The sequence below is a fragment of the Ceratina calcarata genome, unplaced genomic scaffold (assembly GCF_001652005.2).
Source record: "Ceratina calcarata isolate Rehan_Ccalc_2016 unplaced genomic scaffold, ASM165200v1 scaffold44, whole genome shotgun sequence".
Lineage (NCBI taxonomy): Eukaryota > Metazoa > Arthropoda > Insecta > Hymenoptera > Apidae > Ceratina > Ceratina calcarata.
In genome coordinates this window covers 574,760-596,495 of record NW_017167821.1, presented here as the reverse complement: position 1 = coordinate 596,495, position 21,736 = coordinate 574,760, and the positions used below count along the sequence as shown (strand labels likewise).

The 21,736-nt window shown below is 38.9% G+C and overlaps 4 protein-coding genes across 9 annotated transcripts in view; 1 reads left to right on the top strand and 3 right to left on the bottom strand.

The window, feature by feature from the left end:
* The window catches only part of sit (stuck in traffic), a 39,978-nt gene extending 36,601 nt beyond the window's left edge, over positions 1 to 3,377 (top strand). For all 3 annotated transcript variants that reach the window (XM_026815315.1, XM_026815316.1, XM_018028230.2), the window contains exons 2-6: positions 953 to 1,068; positions 1,161 to 1,432; positions 1,718 to 1,901; positions 1,980 to 2,095; positions 2,187 to 3,377. In XM_026815315.1, coding sequence (XP_026671116.1) covers positions 972 to 1,068; positions 1,161 to 1,432; positions 1,718 to 1,901; positions 1,980 to 2,095; positions 2,187 to 2,438 — 921 coding nt within the window. In that variant the 5' untranslated portion in view covers positions 953 to 971 and the 3' untranslated portion in view covers positions 2,439 to 3,377. The remainder of the gene's footprint in view (positions 1 to 952; positions 1,069 to 1,160; positions 1,433 to 1,717; positions 1,902 to 1,979; positions 2,096 to 2,186) is intronic.
* Positions 3,378 to 3,475: 98 nt separating this feature from the next.
* On the bottom strand, positions 3,476 to 6,080 carry bond (elongation of very long chain fatty acid james bond protein). 2 transcript variants are annotated; one of them, XM_018028232.2, is made up of 7 exons: positions 5,954 to 6,080; positions 5,590 to 5,661; positions 5,084 to 5,274; positions 4,929 to 5,018; positions 4,808 to 4,864; positions 4,504 to 4,746; positions 3,476 to 4,389 (listed from the first exon to the last, which is right to left on the bottom strand). In XM_018028232.2, exons 2-7 carry the CDS (start codon positions 5,648 to 5,650, stop codon positions 4,228 to 4,230), a joined length of 804 nt encoding a protein of 267 aa, XP_017883721.1. In that variant the 5' UTR covers positions 5,651 to 5,661; positions 5,954 to 6,080; the 3' UTR covers positions 3,476 to 4,227. The 2 variants fall into 2 exon arrangements, with proteins under 2 accessions (XP_017883721.1, XP_017883722.1); XM_018028233.2 differs by lacking the exon at positions 5,954 to 6,080 and having other exon boundaries at positions 5,084 to 5,276; positions 5,591 to 5,661.
* Positions 5,954 to 11,058, bottom strand: LOC108627087 (elongation of very long chain fatty acids protein AAEL008004). The gene is made up of 5 exons (XM_018028138.2): positions 9,741 to 11,058; positions 9,411 to 9,601; positions 9,267 to 9,347; positions 8,940 to 9,123; positions 5,954 to 8,852 (listed from the first exon to the last, which is right to left on the bottom strand). Exons 1-5 carry the CDS (start codon positions 9,799 to 9,801, stop codon positions 8,533 to 8,535), a joined length of 837 nt encoding a protein of 278 aa, XP_017883627.1. The 5' UTR covers positions 9,802 to 11,058; the 3' UTR covers positions 5,954 to 8,532.
* A 92-nt stretch (positions 11,059 to 11,150) lies between these two features.
* On the bottom strand, positions 11,151 to 21,545 carry LOC108627086 (elongation of very long chain fatty acids protein AAEL008004). 3 transcript variants are annotated; one of them, XM_026815322.1, is made up of 4 exons: positions 21,269 to 21,545; positions 13,033 to 13,106; positions 12,638 to 12,909; positions 11,151 to 12,566 (listed from the first exon to the last, which is right to left on the bottom strand). In XM_026815322.1, the coding sequence occupies exons 2-4, from the start codon at positions 13,079 to 13,081 to the stop codon at positions 12,069 to 12,071; spliced, it is 819 nt and encodes a 272-aa protein (XP_026671123.1). In that variant the 5' UTR covers positions 13,082 to 13,106; positions 21,269 to 21,545; the 3' UTR covers positions 11,151 to 12,068. The 3 variants fall into 3 exon arrangements, with proteins under 3 accessions (XP_026671123.1, XP_026671122.1, XP_017883626.1); XM_026815321.1 differs by having other exon boundaries at positions 21,264 to 21,286; XM_018028137.2 differs by lacking the exon at positions 21,269 to 21,545 and adding an exon at positions 17,367 to 17,713.
* Between the last annotated feature and the right edge of the window lie 191 nt (positions 21,546 to 21,736).

Here is a 21,736-nt window from a genome sequence, read left to right as displayed (position 1 = left end):
TGCACCGGGATGCTCGGTTAGTTTCCTTAATGAAAGGTTGCGTTCCAGGTCTTCCTATCTCCTCACGCGATCACCGTAATTGTGCTAGTTCTCCTTTTTCTTTCTTCCATGTACCGACGCGTTCACGGTGAAAATTCCGCTGCTCTGTCCCGTTACCATCCTCAAGGAATCGTTACGGAAATTCTAATCTTTCCATTCACTCGACGGTTCACTTTCGAAGTTAGCAAAAAGCGTCAAAGTTTCAATGCGACAATGTCAGTCCTCAGTTAAATTACTATTATCGTTCCATAGAAATTGGCTCGACGAGGAAAGGTTGGCATTTTACGACTTGCCGTAAACTCGTAATGGTCATACTTGAGTCAAACGGCCAATACACTTTTCGAGTGCAGAATTAAGTAAATGATGTGGTTCATGGCAGGATTTAATAGAAGGGTGAATTCACAAAAAGGCGAGCTCAGTGACCTAGAAATGAAAAAAGGGAACGGTAGGAAAAAAGTGACACGATTCTTTTGTGTAGCGTAACATTGCCATTGGGCAAGCCGTCGAAACGTTGTCATTAAGCGCTGCGAAATCGAACCAAATCGTTTGATATATGGAACCGGTTCAAGTATATTTAAGAAAGAATTTAGATTTGTGCAATTACCAATTACGAAAGCGGACACCGCGGAAATGACTGATCAAAACTCCTGATTCTATATCTCTGTCCGTATGTTAATGTCAAACTGACATTCAAGTCTTCATATATTTCTTCTCCTATAAAAGCGACCGTGTACCCAAAAATCTTATACCTGATATTCAAGTCTTCATTTTATTTACATTTTAATTCCTTTTCTCTTAGAGAAAAATGATCATCGACCCAAAAATCTTGTACCTAATATTCAAGCCTTCATGTTCAACATTTCAGTCTGTCCTTTTTATAAAATTGTATCCACAAATGCGATACTTGTTCCAGTTGAAGTTGAGCGAGCATAATGAACGGCAGCAGTGCGGTTCACGTCGACAGAGCGTCAAACATTTACAACAACTCGCTGGTTCGTTTCTGGGAGCACACCTTCACTGATCTAGCCGGTAAAGAGTAATGTTATCTTATAATATAATATATACTTCCCCTAATTTTGATTGCCGTTCCAATTTCGAACCATTCGTATTTCGTTTTTCAGATCCTCGGACGAAAGACTGGTTCCTAATACCATCGCCAGTGCCTGGTAGTACTATTTTAATTGGTTATCTATACTTCGTTCTATCATGGGGACCGAAATACATGGAGCATAGGAAACCGTATCACTTGAGGAACATTCTAGTCTGTTACAACATGCTGCAAGTCCTCCTAAGCCTCTGGCTGTTTTACGAAGGTCTGGACGGAGCTTGGCTTCGGAAGTACAGCTGGAAATGCCAACCCGTCGACTTTTCCAATTCTCCGGAAGCTCTCAGGGTATTTTCTAATGAACGACAAAAGTATTCTATTTAACTCATTTACATCATGGCTCTCGTTATTGTATAGCAACGTAGAATGAATAATGTTCATATTAATCTGTTATATCATCATATCATGTAATCATATCATATTTTTTGCACGTTCAATTCTAAATCCACTATCTAATTATTAATGTTAAAAAGTTGTATCAATCAAATTGTGCACAATACGTATTGTCCCTTATTAGCACTTAATAAAATGTACGATACTGCAAATGAGTTGACGAGGATTGGTTGAACGTAGGTCGCCAGAGGCGTGTACATTTACTTCCTGGCTAAACTATCGGAGCTCCTGGACACGGTGTTCTTCGTCCTCCGAAAGAAACAGAATCAAATCACGTTCCTTCACTTGTACCACCACACGGTGATGCCGATGGTCTCGTGGGGCGCTACCAAGTACTATCCAGGAGGACACGGCACATTCATAGGTAGACGACTCGTGTTTCCTGGATGTTATCATTATATCATTACCTCGTCCCCGATCCGATAGCGTTTCCTCGTTTCAGGTGTCATCAACAGTTTCGTGCACATAATAATGTACACGTATTATCTGCTGGCCGCTTTGCTACCTCAATATCAGAAGTACTTGTGGTGGAAGCGATACATCACCACTCTACAAATGGTAACGACACTTCTTTTATGAACATCATCGTCGTATTTCATAAAATGCCAAAAGTCATTTACTTAAGTAAGATCAATTTTTTGTGAAACAGGGTCAATTCTGCCTGGCGTTTCTGCACAGCTGTCAACTGTTGATCTACGACTGCGATTACCCGAAGTGGTCTCTGATTATAATTCTGCCGAACGTTATATTCTTCTATTTCCTATTCGCTGATTTCTATGACAGCGCGTACATGGGCCAGAAGACACCCGCGAAATTGACAAAGGACAAGGAAAACGGAGTCGCGAACGGAAAACCGAGTAGGAAAACGAACGGAAAATTAACTGAAGGGAAGACGGACTAGTTCCGAAGTTTCGAAAAGCAAACGGCGGTAAAGAGAGGAATTGACCAAGACGATTCGCGAGTGCGTTGCCGTTGTCTCTCCGTTCGGTGAAATTTCCATTTCATTCTACGAAATTGTTCACGGTGGTAAATCTTAAGTCTCCACTAATTTCGGAACCAATGGCCGTTCCCTTGAAGTTTCAAACGGGATGATATCGTTCTTGAAAAATTAATCGTTTCTTCTTGAGGACCAATTAGTTGTTAAATAGATATTACGACTGCGCGTACAAACTGGAATTTCGATGCGTTTAAAGGCAAGAAAAATCTACTTAAACAGAATATTACCATCTCAATACTGCCAGTTGTTCTACGCTCTGCAAGTGGTCGTATGACGTAGAGTTTCGTAAATTAAATTCGCGGCTCATAATTGCATTGCAAAGATCCAGTGATCTATGACCAATCGTTTTTTCCATTCGTGAGTCACATTAACTGTGCTACATTTATAAATCGATTGTCCACAAAATTGTATAATGAAGCCTACGTCAAAGATTTAATTCTTCTTTTTCCATTACCTTCGACTAAAAGGAGAATGATCCAAAACTTTTCAGTTGCAAATGAATGCAATTTGAATGATTGTACATATTTGATATCCGTGAAATTTTAGCGAGATGAAAAGACGTAGAAGGTAAGGCCGAGGAAGAAGTCGAAATCGCGTCCTTTTGGGTATAACCGTAAGCGTGTAATTAAGAATGAAATTTAGTAATTAAGTCCAAAGAGCTTTAACAGTTTGGGAAATGTTCCATCGTAAAATATTTAACAATCAGTTTTTAGCACAAATCTAATTGCATTTGGATATGATGAATGAGAGTTGAAACTAAAATCACAGTTGCGTGCAATATCTTTTTTGTACTATATCGGTCGATTACTTTAAGGTAGAATAAACTTACGATTACGATCATGATTCTCTTCTTTTTCGTTTCTCGCGATAAAACGAAACGGACGCAAAACGGAAAGCGGGAACGGAGAGGGCAAGTCCAGGGATTGAATAACTATCAGTTCGACGCTTATTATTTCTTAATTTATCTTAGCTCCATCGATCTCCTATAAATAAATTCAATGTTAACGCACATATGTCGCGGTTAACGGTAACAATTCCTAAGTATCGCACGCCGTCAAGCGCGGCAGATGCAACCGCTGAGTTCGTCGATTCGTTCAAACTACGCAGATTTTCGAACGGATCGACGAGATATGACACATCCCGAATTGACTCTCGACTTAATTCTTCCGCTATGTATGTACAAGATTCTTCGTTCGAATTAATTGAAGAATCAACTCACGACGCGTTCACAGAATTATAAATATCTATTTTTATACAAAGGGTCAAAATAGAGCATCCATTCGATCAAACGAAAAACGATTTCTTGTGAGAATTAATTGTCGAGGAATTAGGGGGAAGTAGTTACCGTTCTGTTTACACTCAAAACGGTGCAGGATTTCTCGTTTCGAGTCGTATCCCACTTCGATCCCGCCTTGGGCGATTTGAGTTTGGTCAAGACTGTCCTTTCTCCAGTCAGTCGGTGTCTTTCCACGAACAACGGATCGTCTGGACCCATTGGCCTAGATTTTGACTGGGAGCCCGTTATCTCTCGAAATTCTGAATTCATTGAACGGAACCTGATTTAGAATTCTCTAATTGGGAAGAGCTGGCATTGTCTTTTCAATGTTTGTTCGGTTGTTCTCTAATGGTCCCTTCTTTTTCCCCTTGGGTAACTCCAATCGATGAGACTGGAGGACGTTCATGCTGGAGGAAATTAGACTTCCTTCTTCTTGTTGTACGCCTTCCGGTAGAAGTCGCTGAACAGGTAAAGGAAAATCACTACGTTGGTCAAGAAGAAGTATGTCAGTGCTTTTGGTACTTTGCAGTCCATTGCGAGGATCATCATCAAGTAGGCGAACATAATGGCGAATTGTATCTAACAAGAAACGGAAACAAGTAAATATTATCGTTCGTGCGCATGGCAAAATTAAATAAACAGACGTCATGAATTTCATTTGATTTTTAATCTTCACGTGTAAGAAAGAATTACCAGTTGCATCCAGGTCATGTACTTCTTCCACCAGAGGTACTTTCTATACTGCGGGCCCAGGGCGGCGATCAAATAATACGAGTACATGACGATGTGTACGAACGAGTTGAGGCAACCCAGAAGTGCGCCTTGCTCCCCGGGTAGGAACTTGAGGTAACACCAAGAGAATACCGAAGTAATCGTGTGATGGTAGACGTGCAGGAAAGTGACCTGGTTTTGCTTCTTTCGTAGTACGAAGAACACCTTTAAAGATAAAAATGAGTACTTGTCTGATTGATACATTTGTTGAAGCGATTAAACTTACCGTGTCGAGAAGTTCGATGATTTTCGCGACGAAGTACCACCAGGCTCCTCTCGTTACCTGTTTTAATTGCAATATAATTTAATTGTACTAAAGAATTTACGATATGAGTGCAACGACTTACTTGAGCTTCGAGTTCTAAGTCGACGGGCCCACGATTTGAGTTGTTGCACTTGGTTGAGAACATAAGTAGTCCGACACCGGGTTTCAACGCCTGTTTAAAGATGATGATTAAGAAGATGAAAAAGAATTATTTTATTTAATCGCGTTGAAACGTACCAATATTGTAAGCCAAACGCTGAACACGACTTGAAACGCGTTGTAGGCGATTAGCAGCGAGTTTAATTGGAATGCTGGTCTTTTTTCCATCATTTTCGGGCCGACTTTTAAAACGAACGCTAAGTAGGTCCCCACGATGCATAGCATCGGCCCAGGCGATCCCATCATCGGCCACGAATCGACGTTCATGTCTAGAGAAGATAATTAAAGAATGATAAATATTAAAATAAGTTATCACATGGTACAACTCGAACATCTGGGTCCCTCACTGACGTACAATTGTCACGGAGATGAAATTCTATATGCTATTTTAATGCAAATCGGTTAGGTAACAAAGTTTAATGTTATTCACGGTATTCATACTTCTTCACCATTACCAGTCGCGATTTCCATAAATTAGCAACGCAATTGATTTGAAGTACAAACACATTTTTTGTAACAAATCACAGAAGTGTCGAATGATGCGATGAAAAACGAGTGAAACAATACATAATTCACGTAATTACCTTTTTTCATCTCAAAAATTTCGTTGTAGTTGTTCATTACCAAGTGTATCAGATTCGACATGTTTAATTTTTCTGAAAAAGTAAAAGAAAATTATTTCCTCGGAAGGAATGTGATTGACACACACGATGGAAATTGAAATGTAGGACAATAAAATATTATGTGGTAATATAAAAATGATTAATATTAAATTTTGCAAATCATTATGTTGAAAAGTCTGCACTATATTCTCAACAAACCTTATGAGTAAAAATAAAAATAGATAGAACTGCTACGAATTCGATGTTTGCGAAAGAACTCTTAAAATATTCTTCACTTGCTTTACACAGAACTTCCTAAACTCGGCAACGTTAATTAAAGAATTACCTGGAGTCCCGAAGATGTTTGCAAATCAAGACAGGATCGCTATTCTTCCTCCTCGAAGTGTGAAGTTCCGATTGTGGAAGACCAGTGAGGAGCAGATGATGAGGAGGAAGCAGCGAACCAAAAACTGATCGTGCGGCGACGAAAGTAGCCACCAAGAGGACCAAAAGCCACGATCTTCTTCATCCGCCCCACCAACGGCCGGCTTGTAAAATCGAGACTTCCGGCGTGCGGACGCGAGAGGAAGGGATGAACACTAGGTCGCGCATAAATCATAAAGAGTATTACGGACCAAGCTTCATCAACGAATACCCGATCAACTATCGACGAGAGGGTGGTGGAAGGGTCGAGACTCCATATTAAATTCAGAATCATTTATTTCATTATTGCTCACGTGTGAAATGTTTCATTTGAACAAAGTGCTTAGACAATTGGCACAATGCTTCATTAGCATAACATTTTTCCACTTATTGTTCCGAAAATGAAATGTAACTAGGCTGCTGAATCGAATGAACTGATAAATTGGGACTGAGTGCGCGATGTCGAAGTATTATAGGAAAACAGTCAAAAGTAGGAGGAACGAAGGACGGACAAATGCAACGTTCTGTTTGCATTGCGGATATTTGAAGAAGGGATTATTTGCCAGGAATAAAGAGATCGGGGAGTTCCACAAGGTATTTAAACTTCTAAATATTCGCGGGCGCAAACCAGAGTCTCTTAATTCCAAGCTATTACGATCCATCTCAATATTTAAATTGTTTTAATTCCACGTTTACTCTTCTTAAAATTTGTTTTATTACCAATTGCGTAAGCCCAAACATGTCATTAAGATTTCATTTCATGAATAACTATACCTGCAGAAGATATAAAGAATACTTGTTGCGTAGAAAAGTAACAAAAGATGAGTGCATAATGTTTATTTAAAAATATATTTTCTTAAACTAATATCGTAAATGCTCTATTCCGTAGAAAAACTCGCAGACTATTTCTATGTAAAAATTCTCTTTACGTTTTGCATACTTCCTTGTGCAGTAAAATCGCAAGTAGAACAAACGGCAGGAGGCTTGTGATATGAGTGTTAGAAATCATAAATCAATCATCTGCGAGCCGATGAATGGCCGGGCACGCGCGAGAGCATCGTAACTCGAGTCCCACAATGTTTCTTTTGACACCGCAGGCAAGCGTTGGATAGATTAATGGCACGGACGCAGTTTACCAGATCCTTGCAAGGGGAAACTCGTTACGAGCTTCTTGAAGAGGCTTTCTAACGCAGCGACGAAGTAAGCCAATGGGACGGTACGGAATACATAAGAACTCCTGCGAAACGAGGTCGGAATGGGCTCAGGTTTTGCAAATTAACGTCGCCAATTTCGTAGGAACGCGCGATACAAAAATCCACTGAATTTTTTGTAACAATTGCACCGCTGCAACATGGGTAGGTAACTCTTAACTTTGCCCTTCGTTAATTATTTTCTACTCGACGCTGAATAGATTCCGGTTTGTCAACAAGCTTTCAAATGCATATTACAATTTGCGTCGAGTTCCTTGTAAAAAGCTATTACATAATAAAGAAAAAAAAAGTAACGTGGTGTATCTCTCGGAAGTAGACATGGATTCATAAAAGAGATGTTCATTTTGAAGGAGTTAATGCGTCCTAGAAATCATCAAGATTGTATATCATAGATCATGCGGATGGAATCGTAACGGAACTCGCACACTTTCTAAAGACCCATATATCGCATGTAACAAATGATTATGTCCGTCCTTGCGTGTCAGCTTCGCTATCAATGGGAGTGCGTTTTCTCAAGGGTGTATCGCGGAATCTGTACGTTATGCAACCGAGGATGTACGTACGTGCAATTTGTTAAGATTTCGAGGTCGGGGGAGGGAAAATGAAATTCCATGGTCACTTTTAGGCATGGCCCAGCCCCGGTATATAACGGCACTTGCCGTTTGTTCAACGGTATCCTTGCTTTTTTCATATCTCTCTCCGACGCACTTTTACCTCTCGCCCAGGTCCAGCAAGTAGGTCGGCTTTTTCGAACAGGCCCGCTTTCGTTTTTCATCGGTCTTAAAATGGGTTAGGGTGTCACGAGATTCGGAATTTATGGTACATGACAAATAATTTAGGAAGACAACAAACCAGGATCATTTGCGTCCATCATATTTATTATTTTCAGTTACAATAAGTGTATTCATCAAATTAAGTTAAACGAGATAGAATTATTATTAAGCCGAAAAAATTAAAAAAAGGAAGCACTTATTATCTATTGACATTTTATATTGAAGGACAGAAAATTGGGAATCATTAACGCCGTTTCTATTTATTAATTCCAATTATGAGAGTACTTATCGAGCCGATCTAGGCTTATTGCAATCACTGTTGACGGGAAAAAACTCACGACATCGATCAAAGAATATTTAGCAATTAGATATTACTTATTTGCATCTTTTCTTTTTGATCCGTACGTGAGTAAATAAGTTAATTTAACGAATTGAAGTGCAATGAAGCTTCACGGATACTCTAGCAAAGAATGAGGAGTGGACAGTGAAGAATGCGGTGAAACGAAGTTCGATGATGTTTACTGGCTCTTTAAGCTCCCGTTTGGAACATCTCGAGGTGATGCATCCGTGTTACTCTTTCGTTTCTTGATGTAGGTCTTGTAGTAGAATTCGCCAAACATCATTATCATGAACAAATTCTGTGGGATCATCGCGGCCGCTGTCCACTTGGGGAAATTGCAGTCAGTACTAATTAGAAATATGAATTGGAGCAGTATCAGACAGAATTGCGTTAGCTGAAGCTGCGTTATGTACTTCTTCCACCAGGGTTTCGATATTTTCAACGAGGTGGCCAAGTAGTGAGTGTACATCACGATGTGAACGAACGAGTTTATCGTACCTGCATCAATTGATTTCATGATGAGCATACATTATACATGCATTGTAATAAAATTATGCATGCTATATGCATGAATCGAAGATTTACCTATGAAGGTGACTTGACCACCAGGAAAGAATTTAGCCGCTATCCAGGAACCCAAAGTCATGCCTACGTGGTGGTATACGTGAAGGAACGATATTTGTCCCTGTTTTTTCCGAAGAACGAAAAATATTGTGTCGAATAGGTCGAACACTTTCACCATAAAATATACCCACACTAACTTAGATATCTGTGAACAAAGCATCCGTTTTCCTAGATTTCCTTTAGCCTAATCAACGCCTTCGTTTAATAGGATTTGAACATTTATTTGATCGTGAATACGTGAAGTAATTCGACCAATAATTTCTGATTATTTATGCTTGATTCATTTACCTCGACGGCACGCGGGTCGTATGAATAGTCCACTGGTTGACAGTAGAAACTGTAATCGTTCAGCCAAGCCAGGGTCAGTGCCTATAATTATAAATTTAATTTATTGAATAAAGCGTTCGTCTTCTATGAAAATTTTTTGTTTACCTTATATAACAAGTATGTGCACACTATTATTTGTAGTAAGTCATACAACTGGACGATCTTGTCTAAATTGAGAGGTTTCTTTCTCGCCATCCAATTAGGTCCCAAATCGAAGACGAAGTAGAGATAAAACGTTATTATACCTACAAGGGCCCATGGCGAACTGATCAGGAATAAATCCTGCGTCCGTGGATCTTATGAAATATAAATTTTTCATTATACTTGAATCTATACGTGACAGTATTAGAAAAACCCATGCCATAAATAATATATATAATATTCGATAATCGGGAATATGTTTGAAGTTGCAAGTCACTTTCACAGATGCTCTACCTGATAATTCATCGTTAACGTAGCAGTATCCTTGATAAATTTGACGTATCAACGTTGTCATAGTGGCACTGTACTTCTACAGCTTTTCACTTCATACAATTTTAATAATTCTCGGTAACTATAGAAAAATTTCAGCTACCGAAATTGTACTTCACAAATTCTCTCCTATATTTCTTTTTATATAATAAAAAATGGAAGTTCGACGATTGATAGAGATCTACGTCTTGGTAGAGATCGATCGATAGACGTAGTTGTCACTGTACTAAACACGACCGATCCCCAAGAAAAATCGATTTGGACTGACTGTTTAGGAAAAATATACTCCATTACGATCGTTCGCCATTGTATTATAATTAACCAACGATTAATTAAAGACGAGGCTAAGCGACCGCGAAGACACTGTATTTGATTGAAAATAGCTTTCTTCGACATTCTTTATAGGTGTATAGGTGTACGACCTCCTCCAAGGTTGAACGATACCAAGATCAATGTGTTTTAAGTAAATGATACGATGGACGAAATTGATACAAAAAGAAGTAATTGTAATAATTAATTATTGAGAATCTTGATGACAATTTTTGAAATCCAACTTATGTTTAAATCCATTTAAAACACTAATGACGTCCGAACGATGACTGCGTGATAATTCTGTTGGATGTCTCTTTCTTTATTACGAAAATGAAAAAAGTGAATACGCTTTTAATTATTTCGCACATGCAATCAGCATAATTGTTCCCCGATGGAATGTTGCATCCAATAAATGGAACACTGAGTTACCGGAATTGCGTCAGATATCCGGAATGTAATATGCAGAAGCTCATGTGATTTTGTAACACTTTCCACATCTTAGGTATTTAATACATATTACAAATTCCGATTTCTCAACTATTTTCGCTACGTTTCGTATACTTACCTTTGGGTTTAAAGAAAGAGTTCAATGTTTAGTAAATTGAAAGAGTATTGACAGAAATGTTAATTTAATAAATTTTATACAGCCTTGGGTCAATGAAAATTCATTGTTTCGACTTGTTTTATTTGGTAATCGATTAAACGAAGAATGCGACCTTGATCTGCTGTGAATGACCACTTGACTGTAGAAAAGGCTTTGAAGTATTTCCGATACTCCCGGGAACTTTTAATTCGTTCGTCCAAATTGTTAGGACCTGATGTTATCTTGGTTCATAATTGTACAGATCATTTCTATTGGTATAGAAATTATGGTATATTGAACAGTAAACGGATGAAGAGGTCCTGTGGGTCTCACGGTCGTGACCCTTAAGCGACAACAGAACGTTGACCATCGTATGTATAATCGACGATCCGCTGGCCTTTTATGTACGCAATCTACTTACTTTCCATCATCAATGACGATCTATTAAAACTAAAGAAAAATAAACGTGGGAGATTGAATTTTTGATTTTGTTAGATCTTTATTTAAGATACTGCTGTTGAAAATTAATTTCAAATTTTACAAATCGAAATACAGTAGTTGAAAAAATATCTCTTTGTCAGTTATTGGTAATGCTCGAGTATTCTTCTCAGCTACTGTACAATCCTTCCTCATTCCACCGTATGAGTATACATACGACAACACAATTTACCTGTGTATAATGAAGTTTGTTCGAATCCTAAATAAACGAGTCAAGTATCCAAAAAATTATTCTAGCATAAATATAATTCTCCTCTCTTGTTACATGAAATTACTTTCTAGTCGAAATGAATTTGTACTCTATTGTGGATTTGCTCTTGCGCAATAACACTTCTACGAGATAATGCGAGAAATGTGAAAACATTACGCTATTTACTATCGATGTCTAATGATTTTTTAGCTTGTCCGCGATGGTACTTAGCCGGAGACGCGCCTTTCGAATTACTCGAAGAAACGTCGATTTTTCGCGCGACACCTAAACGTATTACGTGCACTGGTATAAAACAAATGGGAACTGCATAACACGTTATCACGGAACAATTACGAACATTATTGTCGATTCGTTAAGAATTTTTATGTGTGATTGAACGATATCTCTATTATCGACGCGTTGGGCCTACGACGTTACCGATTTTCTGATCCAAACGTGGTGGCGCCAGCTTGACGCGCGCACGAGATTCGAATTCTTCAGTACGGACAAAGCGAACGAAAGAAAGTATAATAGAAATGACTAAAAGGTGAAAAATCGACAATAAAGATTCCACCGAATCCGTCTCGTCTGTGGAGAGCTATTTAACAAGAACGCGATCGTTCGAAGCGGGTAAAGAACCGCCTAACGAAACGCGTATGTTCCTTCGTAATAAAGAAGAAACGAGCAGGGAACAAATTTTATGATCAGCTCATTCCGCTTTGCCCTTTATCGTCCCGTTGGCCTCGTTCTTTCTCTTGTTTTTCAAGTAATTCTCGACATAGAACGAGCTGAACATGTAGATGAAGATGATCGCGTTCAACGACAGCAGGAACGATAACGATTTTGGGAAATTGCAGCCGTTGAATAAGATTTGAGTGCTGTGGACGAAGATCATGCAGAACTGGACCAGCTGCAATACCGTCAAGTACCTCTTCCACCAAAGGTACTTGTTCATGAACGGCCCTATCGAGGACAACATGTAATAAGTGTACATGATGATGTGGACGAACGCGTTGATGACACCTAAGAAGGTTCCGTGGCCGTTGGGCAGCCATCTGACACCGATCCACGCGCAAATCGGCATCAGCGTGTGATGAAACACGTGCAGCGTTGAAATCTGTCGATTCTTTTTACGGAGAACGAAGAACACGGTGTCTAACAACTCAATCAGCTTGCAGACAAAATAGAAGTGCACTCCGTTCGCCATCTGCAAGTTACAATACAGTTCTGATTTCTCGATCATTTGCGAAGTATTTTCAATTGAAATTTACTACGCACCCTTATAGCCTGTGGATTATCCGAGTAATCGACTGGCTGACATTTGAGATTGTAGTCGAACAGCCAACCGCTCATCAAACCCTCGTAGAAGAGGTAACAGCTCAACACCACTTGTACAAAGTTGTAAACGATCATGAGATTTCTAAGTTCGTACGGTTTCTTGTCCTTCATGTACCTTGGCCCAGCTGACGTACAGAAGTAAACGTAACTGACGAGGATCACTAGCAACGAGCCTGGACTCGATACCAAAAACCAGTCGCTCGTTCTCGGATCTGTAATCGGAAATGAAACTCGTTCAGCGAACAGTCTTTGACCAATGCAATAATATTAGTACTTTGGACATTGAAACTTTGCATGCTTCGTCCATCTGGATTATATTTAGAGACGTGTCTTACCATTTTTATTGTACATAATATCTTTGTACCACTCGACGATCCCCGACATGTTTCCTGGTTTCTAATGAACGGGTCTGAAAAGAGAAAAGGACAACTTTCAATTTAATCCGGTTATCCTTGCTAGGCGCGAAGCCGGCGATAAATAACGCGAATTACAGTAAAGCAATAATCGGTATGGCTCGGTAGCTTGATGATATAGTGATTTATTGGAATTCCGCCACCAATGTCTTAGGAATCGTTGCCTAATCGATCGATCGTCCCTGGTGTCCATCAGAATGCGTTCATCAATTATTATCATCGACAAATCTGCCCAGCGAGGATAAATTCTTTCGCTCTGAGATAACAATAATAATGATAATTGTCGCGAAGGCTTTCTGCGCTTTGAGGACGAAGCGAAAGGGAAATATGCAAATCTACTGGAAACTGTATTGCCTGAATTATGTCGGCTTATCTCGGAATTAGCTACGCGGAATGAAGGCACTCGAAGTTATCTCCATCTTCTAATTGCACCCTGAACAATTACCAGGAGTGCAATCAACCGTGGGATGTTGCACTATTTTTTTTTTTTTTATAATGCAAATCTCGCACGATCGTTTGACAGGTACGAATCATGCCACGGTAATTATATTTTTCAATTCTTAATAACGGAAAGCAAGTTTTTTATGCTGCGTTTCACCAGCGAACATAAACTTACAGTCGTCGTCTGATCCCCGGCCAGGAGATAATAATTAGCCGAGACGATTGACTTATAATGACTCAGTGGATATCGTTGAACGAAATCTGGTATTCACGATCGATTTAGACGCAGAAAAAATTGTCCAAAGTTTAAGGACACCGGACAAGGTCCAACTTCGTGAGAAGTAGACAATTCCTTCTTTGGCTCATTCGATTCCTTCCGTTTGGAGATATGTGTCCGTGCAAACGTGGCTCGATTTCGTAGACATACGTCAGTTCTTATTGTTTCACCAGAATTTTTTAAATATGCATTAAGTTTCAATTATAGATAGAGAGAAAATTGCAATTCATTTTCATGAGATCCATTCTGTTTAAAATTTTGGATTTCAAAATTAGGTGTAATTTGTATCATGGCAAGGATAATTGCAAATTACTTAATATCGTTTGAAAATTCATATTACTTGTTTGACCTAATTTGTCAACAATTTCATTCCACACAAATATCTTATAATCGAGATTCTGCATGATCGAAAACGCTTCGCCACGAAGTAGCGTTTGCTCTGTCAAAGAAAGCAGGAAAGCAGTGAGAGCGAACTTATAAATGCTCGTTCTTTTGTCTTCTTAGATACTTTTGTTTCTTTTTTTGCTGATATTTCCACGAAACGATGGCTAACGAATGAGGGATGCAGCTCGGTTCGACAGTAAGCAAACCGAGCAGAAAATAGGTACCTCGCCAGGTGAATGCTAGTCGAGAGCCAAGGTGAACGGGATTGTTAACGATCCGCTGTTTTTTCTGTGTCCCTTTACCCTAACTCAGCGATTTCAGTACTAACAACCGGCTAGCCCTGTTTCTTTCATCGTGCCAAAACCCGTTCAGGGATTCACCTCGCGAGAACGTTGCCCTCGTCGTTGAAAATCCCTGACGACTTGTTCCCCTGTTCCACCTCACTCTCACTCTCACTCTCTCTCTCTCCAAACTCTATATTATGGTACCCATAATCGATATCTTCGAATTCGTAATTATGTGAACACATAAGCACGTTTCACGTCTCTGAATAATATTTTCGTTTGTATATCTAGCATTACGGATAATTCAGTGATGGAACGTTGTCAGAATATCAGTGGACTCGCAAGTTTGAAACGGAAATCGTTTCGTAAACGGTAATTAAGAGTGTGACACATGCATCTATTGCCGTTTACATAGCCAACTGCGATCAGTATAATATAAGAAATTGTACAAGGAACAAAGTGTTTATTTTCAACTAATTTAATCGAAATATTTCAACTTATTTGTCGTAATTATATCTTTTGATAAAACAAGATATTCAATAAATCAACAACGAAACGAGACCATATCGGTTGACGTAAAATCGGAACTGGTTTGAATCTGAAATAGGCTAAACCAGAAATTCAACTTAGAGATAATTTGTGCCGCGTCAGAGTTCAAGGTATTAACTGTAAGTTACATTGTTCCTAAGTAGTTGAACGTATCGCGGACACTGATCGGGCGCCGCGTCGCGCCATCACCAAGGAAAGGGTATTAGACAGATCTAGGTTGCTTAACGCAACTTAACTTAAGGATGTCTTGTTTAGAATCATACAGGAAAATAGTTTGGAAGAAGAAAAGTTTCGGTTGAAAAATACATATTCTTCAAATTGTTTTGTATGAATGTGACATTGGCACTTTTTGCATCGAGTAGATCGTTCATTAATGTAACATGAGGGTGGCTGTTTATAGGTGTGCCTAATTAAGAAAACGCGCAGAACGAGTTCGATCACCATAACATTTATTCTGAGAAGCAGGAAGTCCTTTCTTCCCACTCGAACAGTATTCCACCTTGAAACCAATTTCGACGTACGACGTATTTATTGATCCATAAAGTAGCGATGATTCTTAAAAAAGCGAGATATTTCGTCCTTCATACTTTCGAAGTTTGACGCTCTCACTTCGCAGTTCGGTCATTGGTATTTCAAGAGAACTTATTTGAATCGAATTAACCTTTCCAAATTAATATAGTTCAATATTACACGCTTAATTAACCGCTATGTATTCATTTTTTTATTGATTATAAATGGAAATCTTATCTACTATTAAATTCTACGCGTTCACTAGGATGAAAACGATCAATGAACATTTCGATATCGTACCTGATACGAGAAAGCAACCGTCGAGTTCTAAATGACAAGACTTGCCAAATTATAGTCAGACGTCATTGAGAAGCAATCAAAATATCGTCGTCATTTCTTTCGTGCATGAAACGATAGACCACGAGTTGAAATCTTATTATAAGTGTACATAGTTGAAATCCCGGTTAGATATTTCCCTGCCAATATAAAATCCACAGACCGGACGTGGGTTTTTTTCATTTTTTGTGCAACTGGATAGTTATCTATTGCGTACGCCCCATATGTGTATTTCCTTTTTTTCCTTCAACATCAGTATGGAAATTGTGCTTAACGATCAATTTGGCCACGATCAAGCAAACATTGCACCTTTTAAGTAAATAAACTTCGTCATCGAAGAGTACATTGAACAAACTCATTTGCAAATGAAAAGTCACAATTGCCTGTTGCGATATTCTTTACATTTTCTGGGCGTCATCGTTCGTGGAAGATTGTTACTGGAAAAGATTAATTAACAGTTCGAGTGTGGTTGAACCGGTGAAAACGTGACCTGCGCCAGCGCCCGGGTTACGTTTTGAACCAACGAGAGTTCGAGTTTGCAATAAGTAGACGGTTAACTACTTTGTAACGATGATATTTGTGAATGTTATCCCGCCTACTCTGTCCGGTCAATTGTTCGGCAAACAACGAGGCGTTTATCACTTTGGAATGGTGTTAGGCACTCGAGAATTATTTTGCAACAAAAGAGTTAGTGAAAGCTTCTTTTCAGTTATAAAGTAGAAAAAATTGCGATTGCACCTGTCAAGGATAATTTATAACAAGGAAGGTAATCGATTCGACTAAAATAAAAAGAGGTTTCATTCATCGACAGAGAATGCGGAGAATCGAAAGCAGACGATTGGGCAATAAACTGGTCGAAGACTAAAATTAAAATAAACTTGTGCCGCAATCGGTGGGAATATAATTAATCAGTAAACGTGTTTATAACGATCATGTTTCAATTTTTAATAAACTTTGAATCCTAATTGCATAACACATTTGTGCCAAAGAATTTTCCCTCGTTTTTTTCAAACGGGAACAGACATTCGATTGTCTACCATATAAAATGTTCAGTTAAGACGTGTCTGCAGTTTCGAAACAATAACCGACGACAGGAGGTATATAACATCGTTGCAAAATTCATTATCCACGGTTATCTTATACTTCCCTCGACCAAGAAGGAGCATTAGGTCGAACAAGACGCTGCGTATGAGGCGGTTTCGTATTCACCTTTCGCATGTAATCGCTTCTTTTCGCAATAGGTCTAATGCGAATGTGCGTTCGTATAATTTATTTGGTCAAACTCGGAAAACAGTCATTGTATCGGATGCACATTGACACAGTAACGCGACGTTTACCTTCCAAAAGAGAAAAAGAAAGAAACAGCAAATTCGAATGTCTAACGATTTGCCTGTGTCTATTCAACGATGCTATTGAATCGATGAAGTGGAGCGATTCTGATTCTATCACGCGGATGAAAGTGAAGTTGCACTCACCTGTTGCGAATGCAGGTACAAAAAAGAACCGATGAAAGTGTAAATCCCGAAGAAAGGAAAAACAGCGAGAAACCGCGACCACTTCTTGCTCCAGAGACCACCCCCTCAGAATCTCACCCTCGAATTCCGTTGTTTTTTAATAAAAACAAAAAGTAGCTCGCAGGAATCTAGAGGCAGGATCCAGGGCACACGGTGTGGTGTGTTTCTGAGGAAGATCAATCGTGGTCTGGAGATCACTGCGAGGAAACTACTGTCGGCTATTCGGTCCGTCTCTCCTGGCACACACCACTGATGAGAACACCAACGCCGATGCCAAGGTTCTCTCTCCCTTTAGCCGCGGCTACGAGCGATATCCTCGTTCGGTCTGACAACGCGAACCTATACGGTCGTAGTCTTATATCCCTTCCATTCTGGCTGGTTCTCGCGATTACGATGGAAACCGCCGCGATTCAGTTTTTGCACACGATTTTTCAACTACGCGACCTACCGATTTCTTACTCTGCTCCCCGCTTACGTCACAGTTTTCCATGCATTTCACGGTCGTTGCCACCTCCGCGATCTCGTTTTACCCCTGTGAGGGGACAGTGGAAGAGTTTATTGCCGATGAAATGTATGATTGTTTTCATATTCGAATAATAAGTTGACCGACATACATATTTCGTTCTATGATGGTTATTTATAACATTTTCATTAACCACATTTCGCAATTTTGCTAGGCCACTGATCTCTAACACACAGATTATTGTGCGTTACTCATCGCAGAAACGAATTTATGTTAAGATTAACAGGTGTAAAAAATGTTTGAATATTTCACTTTTAGAAATCGATCAATATTGACCGAACGTTTTGCCGTATCATCATGCAAATGAGTATCTAGTTTTCCCTAGTAGCATGAGTATGCAGGTAAATCAATTTATGGTTTTCGTTTTTCCGAACGCACTGAAGATTTAGCTTAATATGTTCTAAAGTACTCGACTGATTAAATCATAGAGCGAATTTCGCAAAGTAAATTTTCACTTTATTCGTGACATACGTGGTTCCGTTGAACCATTAAATTGAAGTAGTCGACTGCGGTTTACCCGTTTGCGCCACACCTGTAAATCTGATAGTTGAACGTCTAACGTGGATGTCGTTACTCGTCATTCGACTCGCGAAACATTTTTAATTTGATCGGCCGCGGTATTGCGCGCCGTCAAATAATAAGTTTAAATTGCATTCTAATATATTCGTGCAATATTTAAACCTAGGGTCATGTGAGTATTAATTTTTTCTATTTCCTTTGTTTTAATATACCACGTTCTTTTCGAGCAAATTATGAACTTATCTGCACGATACGTGATGAGTGAACCGTAGATTTTTATCACGGTGTGAGACAGGGTCGTTTGTAGACGTTTGATTGACTGTAACGAAGGATCCTGTTATCGTTAATTATAAGCGTAATATTTTTGTCCACGGGAATAAGTTATTTATTGTCGTGGTAGTCATCCGCGTGTGAAACGCAGCGCACGGAAGCGTGCGCTTCTGTCTCGCGTCCATCTCACCGTAAATTATGGATGTATATTAGACGAAAAAATGATAATATAAATAGAATAACTTTCATTGTATTTATATGCAGCAGGTAGTGATCGTCGAGAAACGTTTCATACGAGTCACGTTATTAACGAGAATAAAATTGTAGAATTATGTAATGTCTAATATTTAAAAAAAATTTGTGTGAAATTTATGGTCACCTAACATTGTTAGCTCGTACAGAAAGCCAAATATGAAATTAATGATGTGCAAGCGGAAAAGACATTGACGTCAAACATTACTCTACTCGATCTTAATATTTTTTACGAGAATAGTTTTTCATGTTTATAGCGAAAGAAATTAATACGATAATTAAACGACATGAACTACAAATGAAAGCTATTCATATTTTATAAGTGATTTCTTTAGTACAACTAATGATCAATTAACTCGATCACACTTAAGCTTCTAATTTACTCGACTGAGTTTACTAAACTATACTTCTGTACGCTTGAACTTCTGAGATCGCAAAGTCATCCAACTTTCGTATTCACTACTATTGGAATTGTGCATTGTAAATTTGTCGTCAAACATTCATCAATAGTAGAGAAACTTGTTGAAACGTTTTTGTTAAAATATTATATAACGCGTCTGCATCCCGACTGAACTTGCGTAACGCGTTTTATAGATAGACCTTGGAATATAAAATTTACATTTTGAATCTTGATCTCCCGTAAAAATTTTGACTCATCAAAAAATGAATTCATCGCCCTTTCGGGTGATTTAAGAGTAGAAGATGCAATGGAATGAGTAGCGGCTACTTACTCATGTTTTTGTTTCATCAGCTATGTAAACAGAATTATCTTCCATAATGGTACCAGAGAAGAAAGTGGCTTGGAAATGTCAAGGAGACACACTATAAAGACTTTTCTGAACTCAATCGTAACGTCGTCGCATCACCGAAAATTAAGCAAAGATTTGATTAACGCCTACAAGTCGGATAATGGATTTGCTTTGCAAAAATCTTAGTCGGACACGGAATAACACTAAAGCCCGTTTGGTTTGTCTTCTAATCGATGCTAGCGCAGCTTTGCGAAAGATTTATCGGTGGACGCAAAGACAAATAACGTCGAGGCCTTAGTATATGTGCCACGCTTCGAGAATGTCGATTCACGGGTTCAGAACTCGACGATTTGGTGGTAAGTATGATTAGATAGAAGATGATCAGAATACAATTGCGAGGATCGTCGTTAACCACCTCTTGCTTTATCCTAATGATATCTGATCGTATGGCTTGGCATCATTAATGAATCAAACACAAGGTGATTTTTAAATCGAATTACCTTCGTACCTGTACACTTAGAGAAATTCTTGACGAATTGCATAGAATTATGCGACAACAAAAAATTGTTTATGAAAAACTTTTTTATACTTGTGAATTAATGCGTGTCTATTATATTTAGGTTTGTATTGGGAAGATTCGTGTCGAATATACCAGGACTCATTGGTGCTAATGAACATCCCGTCGCGCCAGCATGATTAATACACCCTCGAGCGCTCAATGAAGCTGCATCTTTGAAATGGCGCGAGATATCCCAAAAAGAAGACATGAACCGTGCAATTGTGGAGAGAGGACAAAGGAAGGCTCAAGGACATTGATAATGTCTGTGGCTTCTCTACCTGGATAGAAAAATATTTTCGATAATTATTCACGGAAGATTCATTGGGAACCATCGACAGATTTTGAAAACGATGTGAAATATCAGTGATTACTTTCTACTGGTATCCTCTGTTAATTGTATACAGTTTGGATGAATTGAGGGTCTTATATGTATTCATCAACTCAACGTATTTGTTTGAAAATTCGTAGAGTCCTTCCTCGCGAAGGCCTTTTCAGCTTTTATTGCGTGTGTAAGTCCTGATTGCCCGCGATAATGCATGTTATAAATTTTATGTCTGCAAAAAAATGTTTTCGCAGATCCGTTTAATTCCGGATCGTGAGTTTTTTGGCGAAGACTGACGACAGTCTTATTTTTATATGAATATCATAAATATTGTTACATTGTTCTTTATATTTTTATCGTTACCAACCTGATTCCATTCTCCAAGATCAAACATCGTTTTCTGATAACCGATTGGATTTTCATCGCTAGAAATACGTCACGTTAGGAGAAAAATGTTTCGTGGAATCGATTATTAAATATCATCAGACGTCACGCACATTCACAATGAAAGGTTCAATCGGTCGGAGATATTCATGAAAAGCGAAAGTTTATCAGAGTTGATTGAAACACGTGCGTAGGGATTAAAACAAACATGTTAAGAATATTTAAGGCGAGTATGTAGCCGCGCGGTTCAGGTTCTGAAGCGTGTCAAATTGCGACATACCTTACCGTATACACTGCTATAATTCATGTTATCCAGCGGCGTTACTGAACGATTACTGTTACGTGCGACAAGAGATGCGTGCGAAGAAAGAAAAACTCTGGGCATTATCATTAAATGCGGACAAGTGCTCGCTTGTAGTACATGACGCGAGCACGTTAATTTCGATTTCATTTAACTTGTGTAAACTCGTGCACATTGTTTCACGTTCCACGAACAAACAGAATACCGTAGATAATCGAGGAGGATAAGAAAATTTCTAATTATCCAAAGCGAAAGGCGCGTACGCTCTCGATACGAAGAACTGTCGTCGAGTCTGAACGTGGAAGAAAATACAATGTGGAAAATGTAGCGGTTTCAATTTTGCATATCAAATCGGTCATCGTTTATTAATTAATGCTAATTCCATTTATATTTCCTTATGTTCATACAGATGCAGAAAAGTTCGAAACGTAAGCGTACTGCTGTCCTTCGCT

Bases quoted from the DNA above. Each gene is read 5' to 3' on its own strand.
- LOC108627086 (XM_026815322.1), bottom strand. From the start codon at position 13,081: ATGTCGGGGATCGTCGAGTGGTACAAAGATATTATGTACAATAAAAAT. The intron at 12,910-13,032 runs GTAAGACACGTC...TTCCGATTACAG, and splicing joins TATTATGTACAATAAAAATG to ATCCGAGAACGAGCGACTGG. The intron at 12,567-12,637 runs GTGCGTAGTAAA...TGTAACTTGCAG, and splicing joins ATAATCCACAGGCTATAAGG to ATGGCGAACGGAGTGCACTT.
- LOC108627087 (XM_018028138.2), bottom strand. From the start codon at position 9,801: ATGACAACGTTGATACGTCAAATTTATCAAGGATACTGCTACGTTAAC. The intron at 9,602-9,740 runs GTAGAGCATCTG...ATATTTCATAAG, and splicing joins CGTTAACGATGAATTATCAG to ATCCACGGACGCAGGATTTA. The intron at 9,124-9,266 runs GTAAATGAATCA...CTTTGTTCACAG, and splicing joins ACGACCCGCGTGCCGTCGAG to ATATCTAAGTTAGTGTGGGT.
- bond (XM_018028232.2), bottom strand. From the start codon at position 5,650: ATGTCGAATCTGATACACTTGGTAATGAACAACTACAACGAAATTTTT. The intron at 4,865-4,928 runs GTAAGTCGTTGC...CAATTAAAACAG, and splicing joins ACTTAGAACTCGAAGCTCAA to GTAACGAGAGGAGCCTGGTG. The intron at 4,747-4,807 runs GTAAGTTTAATC...TTATCTTTAAAG, and splicing joins TCATCGAACTTCTCGACACG to GTGTTCTTCGTACTACGAAA.